This window comes from Sebastes umbrosus, chromosome 10 (assembly GCF_015220745.1).
Source record: "Sebastes umbrosus isolate fSebUmb1 chromosome 10, fSebUmb1.pri, whole genome shotgun sequence".
Taxonomy (NCBI): Eukaryota; Metazoa; Chordata; class Actinopteri; order Perciformes; family Sebastidae; genus Sebastes; species Sebastes umbrosus.
This window is the reverse complement of record NC_051278.1, coordinates 11,648,176-11,664,603: the sequence shown is the minus strand read 5'-3', so window position 1 is coordinate 11,664,603 and position 16,428 is coordinate 11,648,176. Positions and strand designations below refer to the sequence as shown.

General features: G+C 37.2%; 1 protein-coding gene and 1 long non-coding RNA gene across 6 annotated transcripts in view; both read right to left on the bottom strand.

Annotated features, from left to right (window-relative positions):
- Nucleotides 1-16,428, bottom strand: part of blnk (B cell linker) — a 33,186-nt gene that overhangs the window by 3,752 nt on the left and 13,006 nt on the right. For 2 of the 5 annotated variants that reach the window (XM_037782638.1, XM_037782640.1), the window contains 14 exons: nt 8,814-8,879; nt 6,867-6,913; nt 4,088-4,125; nt 3,892-4,009; nt 3,495-3,598; nt 3,239-3,311; nt 3,055-3,138; nt 1,083-1,108; nt 956-984; nt 778-840; nt 650-677; nt 506-551; nt 274-334; nt 134-161 (listed from right to left, as the gene is read on the bottom strand). In XM_037782638.1, coding sequence (XP_037638566.1) covers nt 134-161; nt 274-334; nt 506-551; nt 650-677; nt 778-840; nt 956-984; nt 1,083-1,108; nt 3,055-3,138; nt 3,239-3,311; nt 3,495-3,598; nt 3,892-4,009; nt 4,088-4,125; nt 6,867-6,913; nt 8,814-8,879 — 811 coding nt within the window. Of the gene's footprint in view, nt 1-133; nt 162-273; nt 335-505; nt 552-649; nt 678-777; nt 841-955; nt 985-1,082; nt 1,109-3,054; nt 3,139-3,238; nt 3,312-3,494; nt 3,599-3,891; nt 4,010-4,087; nt 4,126-4,228; nt 4,621-6,866; nt 6,914-8,813; nt 8,880-10,136; nt 11,250-16,428 lie in introns of those variants that run through there. The other 3 variants (XM_037782641.1, XM_037782639.1, XM_037782643.1) reach the window with 3 other exon arrangements.
- LOC119495817 lies at nt 13,336-14,596 on the bottom strand. Its single transcript, XR_005208571.1, has 3 exons — nt 14,215-14,596; nt 13,938-14,108; nt 13,336-13,824 (listed from the first exon to the last, which is right to left on the bottom strand). It is a non-coding gene; the product is annotated as an uncharacterized LOC119495817 (long non-coding RNA).

Genomic DNA, 16,428 nt, shown 5'->3' with positions numbered 1-16,428 from the left:
CAGCATCATAAACAAAAGTACATACTGTAATGTTGTTGACAGACATCAGCTGATGACATAAAAACAAAGTGAAACAGTAAAGCCGTGACGATATTGATGATATATGATACGTGATGTTCTTTGATATTCCTACCGGCTTTAAAGGTGGCTTTGGTGACCTCCTGAGAGAAAAAGAGATGATCAGACAATCAGTTATTCCCTTCTTAAAGCTTAAACAGGTTACAATATATATATATATATAATTGTAAAAATGTTTGGTTAGGTGATGCTTACTCTCTGGGCAAAGGTTTTGGTAGGAGAGGAGAAGGACCAGCTGCAGGTTTATCACTGGAACCTAGCGGAGCACACGATGCAATACCAAGAGATCTATCAGTTAGTATTACTGTCTATTGTCCATTTACTGTCCTTCCACTGGCCGTCCTCTAGATGGCGTATCATGCTAGAATGATTCATGGTCTTTCTTTATTTAACAAACAAGTCACTTATTGTTAGATTTAACACTCACCTGGATCACAAACTTCATATTCATCGTCGTCTGTCGGCTCCTGGACCTGGAAAATCACAACACCATTAAAGTCCTCCTAACTGTGCAGCAGACTGCAAATCTCTGCAAAACTCCTCTTCTAAATGCACATTCGTCATCACTTACAGCAATAGGAGATCTCCTCGTATTCACCCTGAAGAAGAAAAACAACTCGCTGTTAGAGTAGTAATAGGAAAGCAATGCACTTTAATGACGTACTTTCAGGCCTCTAGATTAAATGTTGTGAGTCCTACCTGGGGCTGGGTTTCGGTGGCAACGAGTGCGACTGTGTTTTGGGGATTGGTATTGGACACAATCTGCAAGGAGATGATTAGTCTCAGACTGCAGTCAAAAATTATCTTTAAAATACTGTCATTTTATATTGTATAATGTCTATTCAATTACATAAATGAACCTCAGTCTCACACTGACCTGCTTGCTGGGAGAGATAATGAGTTCCCCTGTAAAGACATCATAAAATGGAACCACAATGAATTCCACATGTAAATGCACTTTAACAAAAAAAAATACTTTGAATTGCTGTTACATAAACGCCTACCTCTTTGTCAGGAACTTCATAAAAGTCTGGAAAAACAACCAAAGCCAAAATTAGACACACTGGGGAACCACAAAAGCCTCGTTTTGGTGCTGGATCGCATTGTTTTCATTATGTCAAACATGTCTTCAGCATGCAGCAGTATCTGCCCTTGGGCGTTTTTTTGTGTTTGGACTAACTGTCTCTCGTTGTCGTGTATTTGCAAAGACTTTTCATGCATAGGCCTATAATCTGTTCATTCAATGCTGTAGACATAATAGAGGCCCTCCTTTTCCTTTCTGTGTTTAGACATGCTAGTAACATGCCTCTAAGGAAGGTTATTGGATGGTTTGTACAGACATTCATGGTCCCCTAAAGGATAAATTCTCAAAATGTTCACTCATTTAGTGAAACAGATCTACTTGATGGAACACACATTCTTCTGCTATGATATCCTAATGACTTTGCGCAATGATGCCTCGACATTTCCTCTTGTGCCACCATGAGGTTTGGTTGTGATTTTGACTGAAATGTTGCATATTCAACACATATTTGAAGGATAACCCTGCAAATTTGGTACACTTTGTGCCTCGCTCAGTTAATAGTAATAACTTTGATGATTCCGAATTTCGTTTTATTAAATTTTCAGACCATTTCCAAACAAGTTGCTCTCTAACCCACAACTTCCACTCCTCATACCCAATTAATACATCCAAACGTAGGTATTTTTGTCTTCTTTCAGATGATGTGCTCATTTAAGCCCATCTCTGTCTCTCTTTGTCTTTAGCAATGCAGTTCATCTGTCTGATATTAATACAAAGCATTTCTTCTTTCCGCCTTTTCAGTAAAATTCAAATTTACCACTTTTGACAGTATTACAGTTTAGCTTCCAGCTTTTCTGGCAATGTATTTCAGCTCTTAGCTTCTTTAGCTAATGCAGTTCAGCTTCCAACTCTGACAGTTGTACATTTCATCTTCTAGCGTTTTCAGCAGTGCAGTGCAATGCATTTGAGCTTTAACATTTTTAGGCAAGTCATTTCACATTTCTGCATTTTCAGCAACGCTTTTCAATAAATTTCAGCTTTTCCCAAGCATTTTTAGCAGGAAATGCATTTTCTAGTTAGAGAATGTTCGCATGCTAAACGCTAAACTAAAACGAACAATGTAAACATTATACCAGTATGTTAACACTGTCATTGTGTGCATGCATTTTAGCTCAAAGCGCTGCTAGCGTGGCTGTAGACTGTTTTTTAAAATATATCACCGCTATCTGTATATTTCTGAAATGTTAAACTTAGTTTAAAAAAACTAAGTTAAAAAAAACAAAAAAAAAATGCCTTTTTTTAAAGTTAATGACAATGCAGTGGAAAAAAAAACATCATCATACTGCTGTTTTTGAGCCACTTTATGTATATGGTGCTAGATTTTTTTTTTGAAATGTATCTATTTATTCAATTCCATTCTCATATCCTCATACCTCATTCCTCTTTCTGATTCAGTTCTGCACTATTCTTGGAGATATTGTCACCTAATATTGTCTACTTTCATATGTATATAGTACGCCCACTATATTTAATTTATTTATGTCATCACTTTTTATCTTACAACTTAGTGTCATTTTATCTTATCATTGTCTTTCTTATCTTATCTTATCTTATGCGACTACTGCTTTTATTGCAGAGTTGACCCGTTCTCTCATTCTATACATTTCAATGTACCATTGACCCTGTGTTAACCTGCATGTGACAAATAAAACTGAAACTTGAATACATGGTCCGGTGGACAACGACAAAAATGCAGTCAGGAGTGGGTTCACTCTTTTATATCATGCACCGTTTCTCCTTGTGTTACAAGTACATTGTCAGATGGTGTATTCAACACTGGGTTTGATTGTAAGGGAGTTGTGATGAGTAGACGTTATTAGGACCAATAGATCTAGAGGTTGACCCCCTTGTGAGCTAGTGTTGAGGTACAGCATGGGTATTGTTGTACCTACCAGGACTGGGTGGACGCTCTGGTGAAGGTTTCGGCAACATAGGACGGTCCCTCCCTGCTCTGCTCCCAGCATGCATCACAGGATCTGAGGAGAGGCTTGCAGATTACTATCAATATTATTATATCTTTATAGTAGTATCCTTGCAGCAGTAGTATCCATATTCATCACAAAATCTGTGTCATACTGGAAGGTGCATTCCCTGACGGCTCTACGTAGTTGTCGTCATCATTGCTGCCGTCTGGATCGATGTAGTCTTCCTGCAAAACAACAAACACAACATATTGTGAAAAACGGGGTCAGCTGTCCACACAGTCACTGGAAGGTATTTAGCAATACTCAGGATATGGCGAAATTCTCCCAAGACACCATAATGTTTGTGGACATATCCGAGTGACAACAGGCCTGCAGTGCAGTATTCATGTGAGCTTTGGGTGCTTTACTTCATCGCTCTCCAGCTGGGTGGGCTCGGGGGGCAGCTCTCTGGAGGCTTTGCCTGGGCGGAGGGGCTTTCTGGGCGGCCGGTCGGGCTGGTTGCGGCGGTTATCTGGAAAAGGAGAAGCAGAAGCAGAAACAGGACATCAGCATTTGCATGAAGCGCCAGAATCTGAAGCCCTCTGAGTATTGTGGCTTTGACTCAACGGTGTGAAGGGGCGAAGTACACCTCCAGCTGGAAGAGAGAGATGACTGTAAAGGAGAAGCTATTGAAGATATAGAAACTATGTGTGAACTAATGATGTTGCCATAAAAATTAACACCCTGACAGATTTATTTTAGCCTTTTATGGTGACAAATAAGCGCTTATATAAACGGTTCTTCGTGTCAGATGACCGTACTGACCGAGATATTCCCCCGCTGGGAACGAAGTGGAGGGAGTTGTGGTGAAGGCTCTGTGGCTGGGAGGAGGCTCGTAGCTGTCGTCGTGGTCCTCATGTGGATCCTCATACGTGTCATTATCCTGGGAACAACACACTTGTAATGTTTCAAACAAACACCAGGTAAACACTTTAAATAATTCACATGATTCCCAACTTACATAATCAGGGTCAGACAGTTCAGCATCTTCCCTGTTATCTGTAAACACACACATTCATTACAAAGAGGGAGAAGTGAGCATGAGATGGAATTGAAATTGTAGATTTAAGAAAACCCAGCTACCTTAAAAAATATGAAATACCAGCATTAGATTCACCGGAGCAGGTGTCAGAGCACATTTTCTAATTTTAGAGAGAAGCTGACTCTTGAGGAACCAGCGGATCGCGTCTCCTCACCTCTTGAACTATTGAATAATCTCTCCACAAGTGACTTTAATTGCTGTTTTTAGGACGCAATTTGAACAGAAGCGTCACATAATTAAGCACAGCGTGTTTCTCAGAACACCATCTGGAAACAGGTGCAGTCATGTCTACTTGTTTCCGCAGCTCAGTTGCAATATGTTTTTTTATTTTTTATTTTTTTAATTTGGACATTTCATGAGCGTGGAGGTTTCTATCAGGCTGGAGTTTAAGCACTGAGATGAAACAGATCTCGTAGGTGTTTGTTCTGATGGAGAATTTAAGGCAAATCATGTGCTGATATGAAACTTGCACATGATTAGCTCAATATACAATATCATCTCCATGATTAGTGAAATAAGCTGAACATCTCTAAATCTAGGGGTGTAAAGTAACTTAGTACATTTACTGTACTTAATTACTTGTGCATTACTTGCGTATTTCAATGTTATGCTATACTTACTACATCTACTCCCCTACATTTCAAAAGGAAATACGTCAGTTGTTACTCAGTTACAATGATCTGACCACTGCTGTTGCTAGTTTTGCAAGATTTTGCAAACAAAATATATGATCAGTTTATAAAATATGATGCATAGATATAGATTAAACTACCCAAAAGTATATAAAGGAGTTCAAATTAACCGTGAAATGAAACATGTTAAAGGTCCCATATTGTAAAAAGAGAAATTTTCATATCTTTTATATTATAAAGCAGGTTTAAGTGCTATATAAGTACTGTTAAACTATCAAAACGCTCAATATAAAGAGAAACACACACAGCGCGTATTCAGAAATTGTGTGTTTGAAACAAGCCGTTAGGATTTCAGTCGATTTGTGATGTCACAAATATACAATATATAGATCATCACACGGTTTTAAACCTAAACATTCTAAATATGTCACAGTTGTTTTCCTGTTGCAGTGTATGTAAATAACATCAGCTGACAGGAAGTAAACATGGACCCAAGCTGTTGCATAGCAACGCAGTTCCGTTGCAATTCCGTTGAAATGCGCTAAAATGGAGCGTTTCAGACAGAGAGTAAATACAGGTATATTCAGGCAGACAGTATGAGGAAAATAAAGTGTTTTTTGAACATTACAGCATATAAACATGTTCTAGTAGAAACATAAAATACAAGTATGAACCTGAAAATAAGCATGATATGGGACCTTTAATGCATCAGTAACAATATTCCTGTAATATAAAGTCTATAGATTAGATATATATTATAATATACTTCTCTGTATAAGGGGCTGCTCTGCCCAACGGAAAATATATATCTATAGACTGTATATTACAGGAATATTATTACTGATGCATTAAAGGGACTATTTGTAACGTTCAGTAAATGCTTGTTAACAGCGACACCTGTGGCCGTTAAGTCAACGAAAGTCAGCGTCGGGCTCGCGCTTGTGCTCGCTCTAAATAGACATGAACGAGCATCGCTCAAAACAGTGAGGCGACACACGTCAGCTAAAACCACAATATCACTCTATATTTCAGCTGCTTGGAAGTAATGTTAACTGACCAGACCAAGGTCTCTCCATGAACATGATTTAGATCTGATCCTAGTGTTGGCTTTTCTTGCCTCACCCTCCGGGGCTCCGCAGCGAGTTACTTTATCGCCTCCTTCCTGCGCCCGCAGGGTGACACCGGCAACCGGAGCCTCTCCTCCGCTGCCTGCTTGCCTTCACTGACACAGCGCGCACCAACAGAGGTTTTCCGTGTCTTGTGAAGTGACGGGGCTCCGCAGCGAGAAACGTGAACCGAGACACCGGCACCCGTTGTCTCCCTGCGGGCGCAGGAGGGAGACGGTAAAGTAACTCGCTGCGGAGCTCCGTCACTTCACAACACAAGGGAAACCTCTGTTGGTCTGGAGGAGCTGCAGCAGTTATTTCTGCACAAACGTCCACTGTACATTCACTAGATATTCTCAGAGCTAAACTAACTCTCCTGCAGTGTGGAGTGAGCGCACGTTCACGTCTATGGTAGAGGTGGAGCGAGACAGCGAGAACGCGCGCGCGCTGTGTCAGTGACGGCGAGCAGAGGAGGAGAGCTCCGGCCACGTGCGAGCGCGCATGTGTCCCGACCCGGTACATTTATACACTTAAAAAGCTACAAACAGTCCCTTTAACATCTTTATTTTCAGTTATTTTGAACTCCTTTGTATATTTATATATTTATATTTATATCCAGTTATATTTATATATTTTGGGTAGTTTAATCTATATCTATGCATCATATTTTATAAACTGAACATATATTTTTTTATGCAAAATCTTGCAAAACTAGCAACTTATTCATTGTATACTCATATATATATATATATATATATACATACAGTATATATATAATGGGTTATCGTGTTAATCAAACGTGATTTCAATAATGAGACAGACTTGAATAAAGACGTCTTGGCTATCTGTGCATAAAACACTCATCTGTGTTCAGTATCATAAGAGGTTTTAATGACATCTTATTTTGTACCAGATGAGTTAATCTTCTTGTGGAAGCAGAGACAAAGACTCAGTTCTTACCTCTGTAATCTCTCGCAGGTACTTTTGGAAGTGGTTTGCTCTTCAGTCTGCCATAGAGAGAGAGATATTGAAATCAGCAGCAGGCAATGAATGACTTAACAGAACATAATATCCCTTTACTATTGCAGTTTTTCAGTCTTCTCTAAGTGTAAGTGCAATTGTCACAACTGTTTCACGGGACATCACAACTCTATTGCATGTCTGCAAAAGGCAGAAACTCCCCCAAAACACTTCATTCACGCTTCAGAACCTAGTTATTGTGTCAGTAAATTGGCCAATGCCACCAAAATGAAACGTTGTTTTGTCATCGTGTGAGCCGCCCTGGTTACGTAAAGTGTTTTGATGTTTTTTCACCACAGCAGTCAAACCCTGGAAATGTTTCTTATATACTCATCTCTGTTTTGTTCTACTTTTTTGTCGACACTGACTTCTTACCGTACGATACATGAATGTCAGTTTTGTCCAGCTGAATGCTGTTGTGTATAACACTGATCTTTAGATTCCCATCGTTTATCGTTTACTGGCAAGTCAATAAGTCAAAAGTCAATAATATAGTGTACAATACGGTAGTACACAGAAAAAGGATATGAACATTTGTATGTATACAGTAAACTTATTTGCGTAGGAATTATGACTGTCAAAGTTAACGCCACTAATTTCTTTAATGCATCAACACAATTTGCGCTTTTTAGGTTGTAATGGGCTTAGTTTTAAAGCTCGATCAGCATTATATGAAACTAGAAAAACCTAATGAACCCATTGGTACCAGCCACGTCATACTAGCTTGTTGCGAAGGAGGTTAATTAACGCTACAAACTTGCGCAAAATTTTGGCGAGGGATATCTGGCATGGCCATTTTCAAAGGGGTCCCTTGACCTCTGACCTCAAGATATGTGAATGAAAATGGGTTCTCTGGGTACCCACGAGCCTCCCCTTTACAGACATGCCTACTTTATGATAATCACATGCAGTTTGGGGCAAGTCATAGTCAAGTCAGCACACTGACACACTGACAGCTGTTGTTGCCTGTTGGGCTGCAGTTTGCCATGTTATGATTTGAGCATATTTTTTATGCTAAATGCAGTACCTGTGAGGGTTTATGGACAATATTTGTCATTGTTTTGTGTTGTTAATTGAATTCCAATAATAAATATATACATATATTTGAATAAAGCAGCATACTGTGCCCACTCCCATGTTGATAAGAGTAATAAATACTTGACAAATCTTCCTTTAAGGTACATTTTGAACTGATACAAAATGTGCGATTAATTTGATTAACTATTTTAATCGATTGTCAGCCCTAGAAGGAATGTGTTACATACTGTAAACATAAAATTCACCTTTGAGCTTTCATGTTAAGTCATATACAGTGAACAGAAAATTTGCCACAAATCTACATCAAAGCCAATAAAAAAAATGTACAGTAATTCAAGATATGAACTGAGATTTAAATGAGTCAAGTGGAACTGGTTGAGTAATGATACCTTGACTTATAGTTGCATACATGCATCTCAGCAGACACCTGTGCTGTAAAACTGTGGAAGGTCTATATTTACATAATGTAGTTAGCAGACTGCTGTTGTGCATATTTACCAGACAGGACGAGAATGAATGGCTTCTGTAATACGTGTGTCATTACAGTATCTGTGTGCCTTAAGGGGACTCATTTTAAGGAAAGGAAATCGAAACAACCATCTGTTTGAGTTATTTTTAGTATGTGGCTCTTACTCTTATTCCAACGGTTGTGAAAGAGGAATTTACGTTCCCCAATGATGCATATATACACCACAAACAGAGCATTTTTAGATCAGCCAGACTTCTCAGAGATTTGTCTTCTACTTATCAACAAGTCAAACTGATATATTCCCCCGGCGTTTTTTTTATCCATGATAGTATGTGTAGTACTAAATGTGCAGCAAAGATGTTGAATTTTTAGAGACTGACCTTCTTAGTTTATTCAGTAAGCTGCCGTCATTTTTCTTGATGTCTTGTACGATCTTCTGAAGCTGCCTGGAAAACATAATGTGGCTTTGTCATTCAGAAACAAGTGTTCACAAAATGAATTATGCAGTATTATGAGCTGAGAGTGTAGTCATTGTTATTTTTCAGCTTTAACGGGTACTTCAGAAAGACAGCTGCAGTGTTCACATCAATTAGTCACTCTTCATTTTCCCTTGAATTCTCTATTATATAATCTTTCTGACAAGGTTTTGCATTGCAGTTCTGATTTGTGTTAATGGTAAAATCATCTATTTTTATACTGAAAACAAATGCCTACATTGACATGACAAGTTTGATCCCTTTTGTTCATAGCAGAGCAAAGTTAACACATGTAACACAATGATTTTATGGACAATATAATGCAAAAATGTACAAAGTTGTGGTTTATTTTTTGTCCAAAGTGCCAAATATATAAACAGTCATTAGTGGAAGAAGTACTTTGGTCTTTTACACAAGTAATAGTAGCAATATCACAGTGTAAACATACTCAGTTACAAGAAATAGTCCTGCATTCTAAATGTTACCTAAGTAAAAGTACAAAAGTATTAGCATCAAAATATACTAAAAGTACCAGAAATATTCATTATGCAGAATTATATGTATTATATTATTGGATTGTATTTATTGATGCATTAAAGTTTTCATCACTTTAATGTTGCAGCTGCTTAAGGTGGAGCTATTTTACTATATATACTTAATAATTAATTAATAATACATCATCATTTATTAGTTGGTTTACAATTTGTATTAAGAATCGGAAATACTAATAGTAACTAGTAACTAATACTGTCAAAATATACTAAAAGAATCAAAAGTAAAAGTACTCACTATGCAGAATAATATGTATATTATTGGATTGTATTTATCGATGCATTAATGTGTTTATCACTTTAATGTTGCAGCTGGTAAAGGTAAAGCTAATTTATATACCTAATAATTACTTAATAATACATCATAATTTATTAGTTGGTTTATAATTTATATTAAGAAATCAGAATCTACAAAGTAACTAACAGTCAAATAAGTGTAGTAGAGTAAAAAAGTAAAATATTTGCCTCTGAGATGTAGTGGAGTAGAAGTATAAAGTCACATAAAATGGAAATACTCAAGTAAAGTACAAATACCTCAACATTTTACCTAAGCACAGTACTTGAGTAAATGTACTTAGTTACATTTCACCACTGTAGACAGTTTTATAAACATTAAAAAGCATAAGCAAAAACTGATATTAGGAAGCAAGAACTCAAATAAAACTGATCTTCTTACCGAATCTTTGCTGTAGCAGGAGCAGCGAGTTTACCCAACGTATCCATATTCACGTTTAACATTTTTGGGCCTTGTGTATTAAAGTGTGTGCCGTCAGATTGTTCGCCGAAATGTAAATGAACACGACGTTTAGGCTACAAGTCAAGTCTTTGTGTGAGAGGGGAGGAGGAGGGAAACCATTCTAACCAGTGTCTGTAGGGAAAAATCACTTCTCTTTTCCACTCCTCGTCTCTCTCTCACATACTCAACAAACACATTTCAGAGAACAAACCTCTTGCATCACATCTCCTCTGACCCTCTTCAATTCCACTTCCTGGTTTGCTGCTAATAACTACATCACCAATGAGATCACTTTAGTTGAAGTTAATGGGGACATGTTTTGTTTCTACCAAGGTCACACATGCACTTTCCAGTGTTTCACACACAAACCTCTTTATTGACTTTAATTTCTTAACACTCCTCTGCCAAGAACTGTGCCAAACTGTGTTTTAAAAGTTTCCTCACAAGAGATGTTATCATTAGTCATCGTTGGACACCTTTTCACAAATAATTAACAGGCGTTGGTGGGTGTGAGCGTGAAGTGGGAGCGTGTTAATCCATCACTATTTTTAGCTTTGAAGCAGGTGCAATGTCATGTATGGTGTGCAATGGAAAGTACAGTGTTGTCGTAGGGTGAGTAAAAATGCAACTTTCCTGTTAAACTGGCAGGAAGATGAGTGTGTGGGTGGTTACCAAAAAGGGGATTTCTTTGCTAAATAAATCTATGTTCTCTTCCTCTGATCACCGTCAACAACAGCAGAGAATGAGAAACCAGGGAGCTGCCTGTGGTGACAAATGTGCATCCAGAATTAAAAGACTTTTTATAAGTATAGTGTGTAGGATTTGGTGACATCTAGTTGTGTGGTTGCAGATTGCAACCAGCTGAGTACTCCTCCGCTCCCTTTGCAAGACTGCGGTAACGTGAGCCGCCAAGTGCAAAATCGTGTTAACGCCGTTCGCCTCACTCAGACGCCATCCTTGCCATAACTAGACTCGGTCAAACCCGAGTATATGGCTGGACTGTGTATGGTCTGTCTGTAAATTTGTGGCTAAATTGTTACACAAATACTCAGTGGTCTATAATGTTAAATCCAGTAAGTCTTACTTAAAGGTCCCATATTGTAAAAAGTGATATTTTCATGTCTTTTATATTATAAAGCAGGTTTGCGTGATATGTAAATACTGTGAAAGTATCAAAACACTCAATCCATGGAGAAATACACACAGTCCGTATTCAGAAACTGTGCGTTTATAACAAGCTGTCAGGATTTCTGTCCATTTGTGATGTCACAAATCTACAATATTTAGACCATTTCACAGTTTTAAAAGTAAACATACTAAATGTGTCCCAGTTTATTTCCTGTTGCAGTGTATGTAAATAACATCCGCTGACAGGAAGTAAACATGGACCCAAACTGTTTCCTAGCAACGCAATTCCGCTGCCATTCCGTTGAAATATGCCAAAAACAAAGTGTTTCAGACAGAGCAAAAATACAGGTATCTTCTGACAGACTGTATGAGAAAAATAAAGTGTTTTTTGAACATTAAAGCATGTAAACCTGTTCTAGTAGAAACCCAAAATACAAGTATGAACCTGAAAATGAGCATGATATGTCCCCTTTAAATGTACTGCAGTAGCATATCACGTTATTGTAAAACTATGTATGAAAAAATAAGAGAGGACCACTCCAACCAGTGAGTGGAACCGCTGACACGCCCCCCTGAAAACGTAAACAAAGGACTGTTCCTGCCTTTTCATGTTGAAAGAGCAACGACCAACGAGGAAACTCCAACACTCGGCCGACCAATAATGTAACTTTATCACTCACTGTCACTCTGGCCCTCTGCGGTCCAGCCAATAACACTACTTTAAGAGCAACGGAAGTCAGACGGCGGCTGGTGGTAACACGGTTTTGAGCTCTGCTGCTCACGTTACCACAGTTTCACAAGAGCGTCTGAGAACCGCGGTTGCCTTCAGGTAAAATATAACCGTGAAAGGCTCTCTCTAGAGTCAATGTTTGGTTTGTCCGTTCTGGGCTACTGTAGAAACATGGCAGAGCAACATGGCGGACTCCGTGAAGAGGACCCGCTCCCTATGTAGATATAAAGGACTCATTCTAAGCTACCGAAAACACAATGATTCTTAGTTTCAGGTGATTATACACAAATAAAACATTATTATGAATATTATATTGCATTTTTGCTAATAGATCCCCTGAAATGTCACGCACTGTTCCTTTAAGGAACCAGCTGTGTGTGATTCATGATGAGAAAAAGTCTTTAGACAGCCTTTGGTCACCATGTGGTCTGGAGATTGATGTGAAACTGCTGGGGACATTTATATACTGATGGGAAATTTTAATTTCTGTCACTTGACCAGGTGTTTTCCAGTTGATTCACTGTACAGAGCTGCACTGCATATTGCTGTTATATCACAGAGAGGGTGAATGAGTGTTACAGTTTGGTTTATTCCTGGCTATGTGAGATAGTAGAACATGTTGTGTGTTATATACATATTGTAGTAACTGACCTGCTGTATGTGATGAACATTTCAAGTCAGTTCAGTAGCTGTCATATGTTTAGCAATGACTCAACATCCTGTGTAGGTTTTTAAATATACGTTTCCTACACTGTTAAGAATTTCCCAGTAAAATAACAGTAAAGAGCTGGAAGCAGGGTTGCCATTATTCTACTGTAAAATTAACAGTATTATACTGTCGCTGAAATTTACAGCTTTGTACTGTTAATGAAAAATACAGTATATACTGTTTTTTTGATTAATTTCACAGTATTTTACAGTTAATTTACTGTTTAAGGATACATTATATAGCTGTTTTTCACCTTTCTTTTACATTATCTTACTGATTTGTTTAGGTTGTATTTTTTACATACATTTTAATAAACATTATTTTTTGCCTAGATGAATAGACTTAGCAGGTTACAGACATAGGAATAGTCACACTAAATACAATTAAAGGCACTTGTTAAGAAAAAGGCTATAATTAAGGCTATAAGGCCCAAAATGTCTGTCTCTAGCTGGCTACAAGCACAGAATGCAAACCATAACAACATGTGAGTGAAGAACAGAGCTAATTCACTGATTTTACAATCGTGTACAATGTGTGAGAAAAGAACATCTACAGCTTATCTTATTGCACTTTATTTTTTATTTTCATATGAAGTTCAACACAGCGCCAACAAAAACCTGACACAGATAACAAACCAAATTTCAGAAGAAATAGCATTTCTGAAGACATCTGTCAATCTTACTAACCTTACTTTGTGGAACAGTTACAGACAGTTGAGCTATATCATAGAGTTAAAACAAAACTCTCAAATAATATTTTGCCTTATATCATGTAACATGTGAATATACTGAATATATTGCTGAGCCTTAAGGCATATCAGTGGTACAAATTAAAAAAAAAATTAACATTAAATACAAAATAATTTGTCTATATACTGATGAGCACCAACACCACCAGACATGTGAAATCATGTCCAAGTATGAATATTCAGGCTCTAACAAGGCACATGGATAAGTGTGGAAGTCCAAGTATTGGGCGATAATGGGGGAGTGAGTTAGCGAATGACTTATGGCCCACTCAAAGACACCAGTACTCTCAATCCAGCCTTGGTAGCCCGCTGACTGTGTGAGAGAGATATATGAGTTCCAACATAACTTTCATTGTAACTTCTCACGTACAAAATCAGCGTGTGTAGCCCTCATTTCCTCTTATCATGTATGTAATGTAAACTCACCATTTTAAATGAAGTCCCACTCAAGTCCATGAGTCCCATCAGCAGAGTGGATACATGTGGATATACGGTTGTAGTCTTGTCTTGTAGCTCGTGAATTTGCCAGTTTTCTTTGAGAAGACTTTGCCCTGTCCATCCTTGGTGCCTCTCTCAGGGTTTATTCCTACGGTGCACCTGAAAAATGATAGTGTTTCTTCAGGTACTGTGTAAAAATCAAGTTGTGTGAATCACTTAGATTAATGCCACAATAAAAATACAGGTTTTACTGAAAGTATCTAACCTTGAGATTAATTTGAGCGTGCAGGTGTAGAAGGTGGAAAATAATGCAGCAAGCCCCATCAAGAAGGTGGGCTGGATCCCCTCACATATGAAGTGGCCCTCAAGGCTGACCATCCAGCGCCAATAGCTTCCTGCTGTTTCACCTGAAACTTAGAAAGAATTTTCCTCAGTCAACTTCATGGATTTTTAGTCAATGTTTGAAATGAATTGTGTTGAGTGGTGTGCATTACTGGTTGAGAAACCGTTTTTTGATCAATTATGAATATTCTGACCATCTGATCTATAGAACATGTGGTTTTCAGATATCATTCAAAAACACTAGTTAGCTAGTAAATAAACTTGCCTTCAATTTTGTATCTGCTCTGCTGAATTACCACCCAATAACCAACATGCACTGAAGTCTTAATGTTACTTTAAATGTTGAAGGGACTTCCATAGACTGTAAAATGTATACACCGTCGTTATGCATGAATTCACTGGCAAAATACATGTATCAGCACATTAACTTAGATATTAACTTGAATACATAGAAATTAAAATGAGCTCCTTGTGTTGTCCGATTAATGTGCAATCATCTGTGAAATTCTAGCTAGCTGTTGAATCCCTCTATCATGACATGCACATATTCTGTAATGCAAACTAACTGGAAACATCACTGATAAACTTTGCACAGATTTATTAATTAAATAAAATTACTACTCACCAATAATCAGTAAGATGGGGATGGATGAATAAAAGAATGGATCCAGCCTCACATGTGCAGATCAGGTGAAATTGCTCTTCCCAGAATTCAAAAAATACTGCATGAAACTGTTATTCATGATACTTTAGACAGTTGATCAGCAGTAAAGTGCTGTTTTTTAAGAATACATTATAGTTCAGTTAAAAAACGGCCTATGAGCGTAATTTAACAGATTTTCTTTTGTATTAACAGTAAAGCGCTGTTTTTAGCAATAACAGGTTAATACTGTTGAAATTCTGCTGTAAATTAACAGCAATTGTTTACAGTGTACATTGTCTAAGAGGACCAGAGGATAACAACTTTCCATGCTGCAGTAATAACATGTTACTTCCTGGTTCAACATGTTTATGAAAATGAACACATCAAAACAGGAACTCAAAGAGAAAAGCATGGGACTGATAATACCACATTGAAATTAGTCAATATGCAATCTGCAATATCTGTGCAGAGTATACAAAAAAAAATACATTTCACTTGCTTGTTAGCACCATTAGTGCTGAGATTAAAATTGAAATGAAAATGATTAAATTAAAGATTAAAAAATGAATGAATAAATAAAGTTGGGTGTGCTCGAAGCATAATCCACATACAATTTTTTAATTTTTAATTGGTAAAGAATAGGTTATGGAAACTTAACAATTAAAGTGTAAACATGGGAGTTTGGCCTTGAATTTTGTAATGATTTTAGCTCGTATTTAACCATTAATAAAAGAATTTTTTTTCAAACACAAAGATGTATAATTTTATTTAGTTTTTTAATTTATTGTTGAATTTATTAATTATATATCAATTATAAATATAAAATTAAAAAAATGTAAAATAAAATGAATATACACATATTGCAAATTAAGTTTCAGTTTGACTAATTTCACTTAATCACTAATATTGTCAGGCATGTTTTTATGAGATACACACGCACGCACGCACACACACACACACACACACACACACACACACGCACACACACACACACGCACACACAGGACAAGGATACATAAACAGGAACATATCTCATAAACAAACAAACGAACATGTAGACAAATGAGCAGGTGCAGTCAGAAGGCAGACAAAACTCTGCTTCTACATCCGTACGTGCACATACACACAAACACCTGCAAACACACACTGACACATATTACTGTAAACACAATTCTATGTCATTTTATAAGTATGTAGGTAGGGTTGTAATGGTATGAGATTTTCACGGAACGATAACCATCTCAGAATACATCACGGTTTCACGGTATATGGGATTACACTGTTATTATTATTATTATTATTATTATTATTATTACTAGTAGTAGTAGTAGTATCAGTTACAATGACCCTTAAAGGAATGACAACAGAATTATAATTAACTGAAATAAACTGACAAAAGAATTGCTTGTAACTATAACATGTTGTTATATAACTAAAGAATGTTAGTTTACATGTTAGAGTACTAAATGAAAAATAAATAAAATAAATAAAATA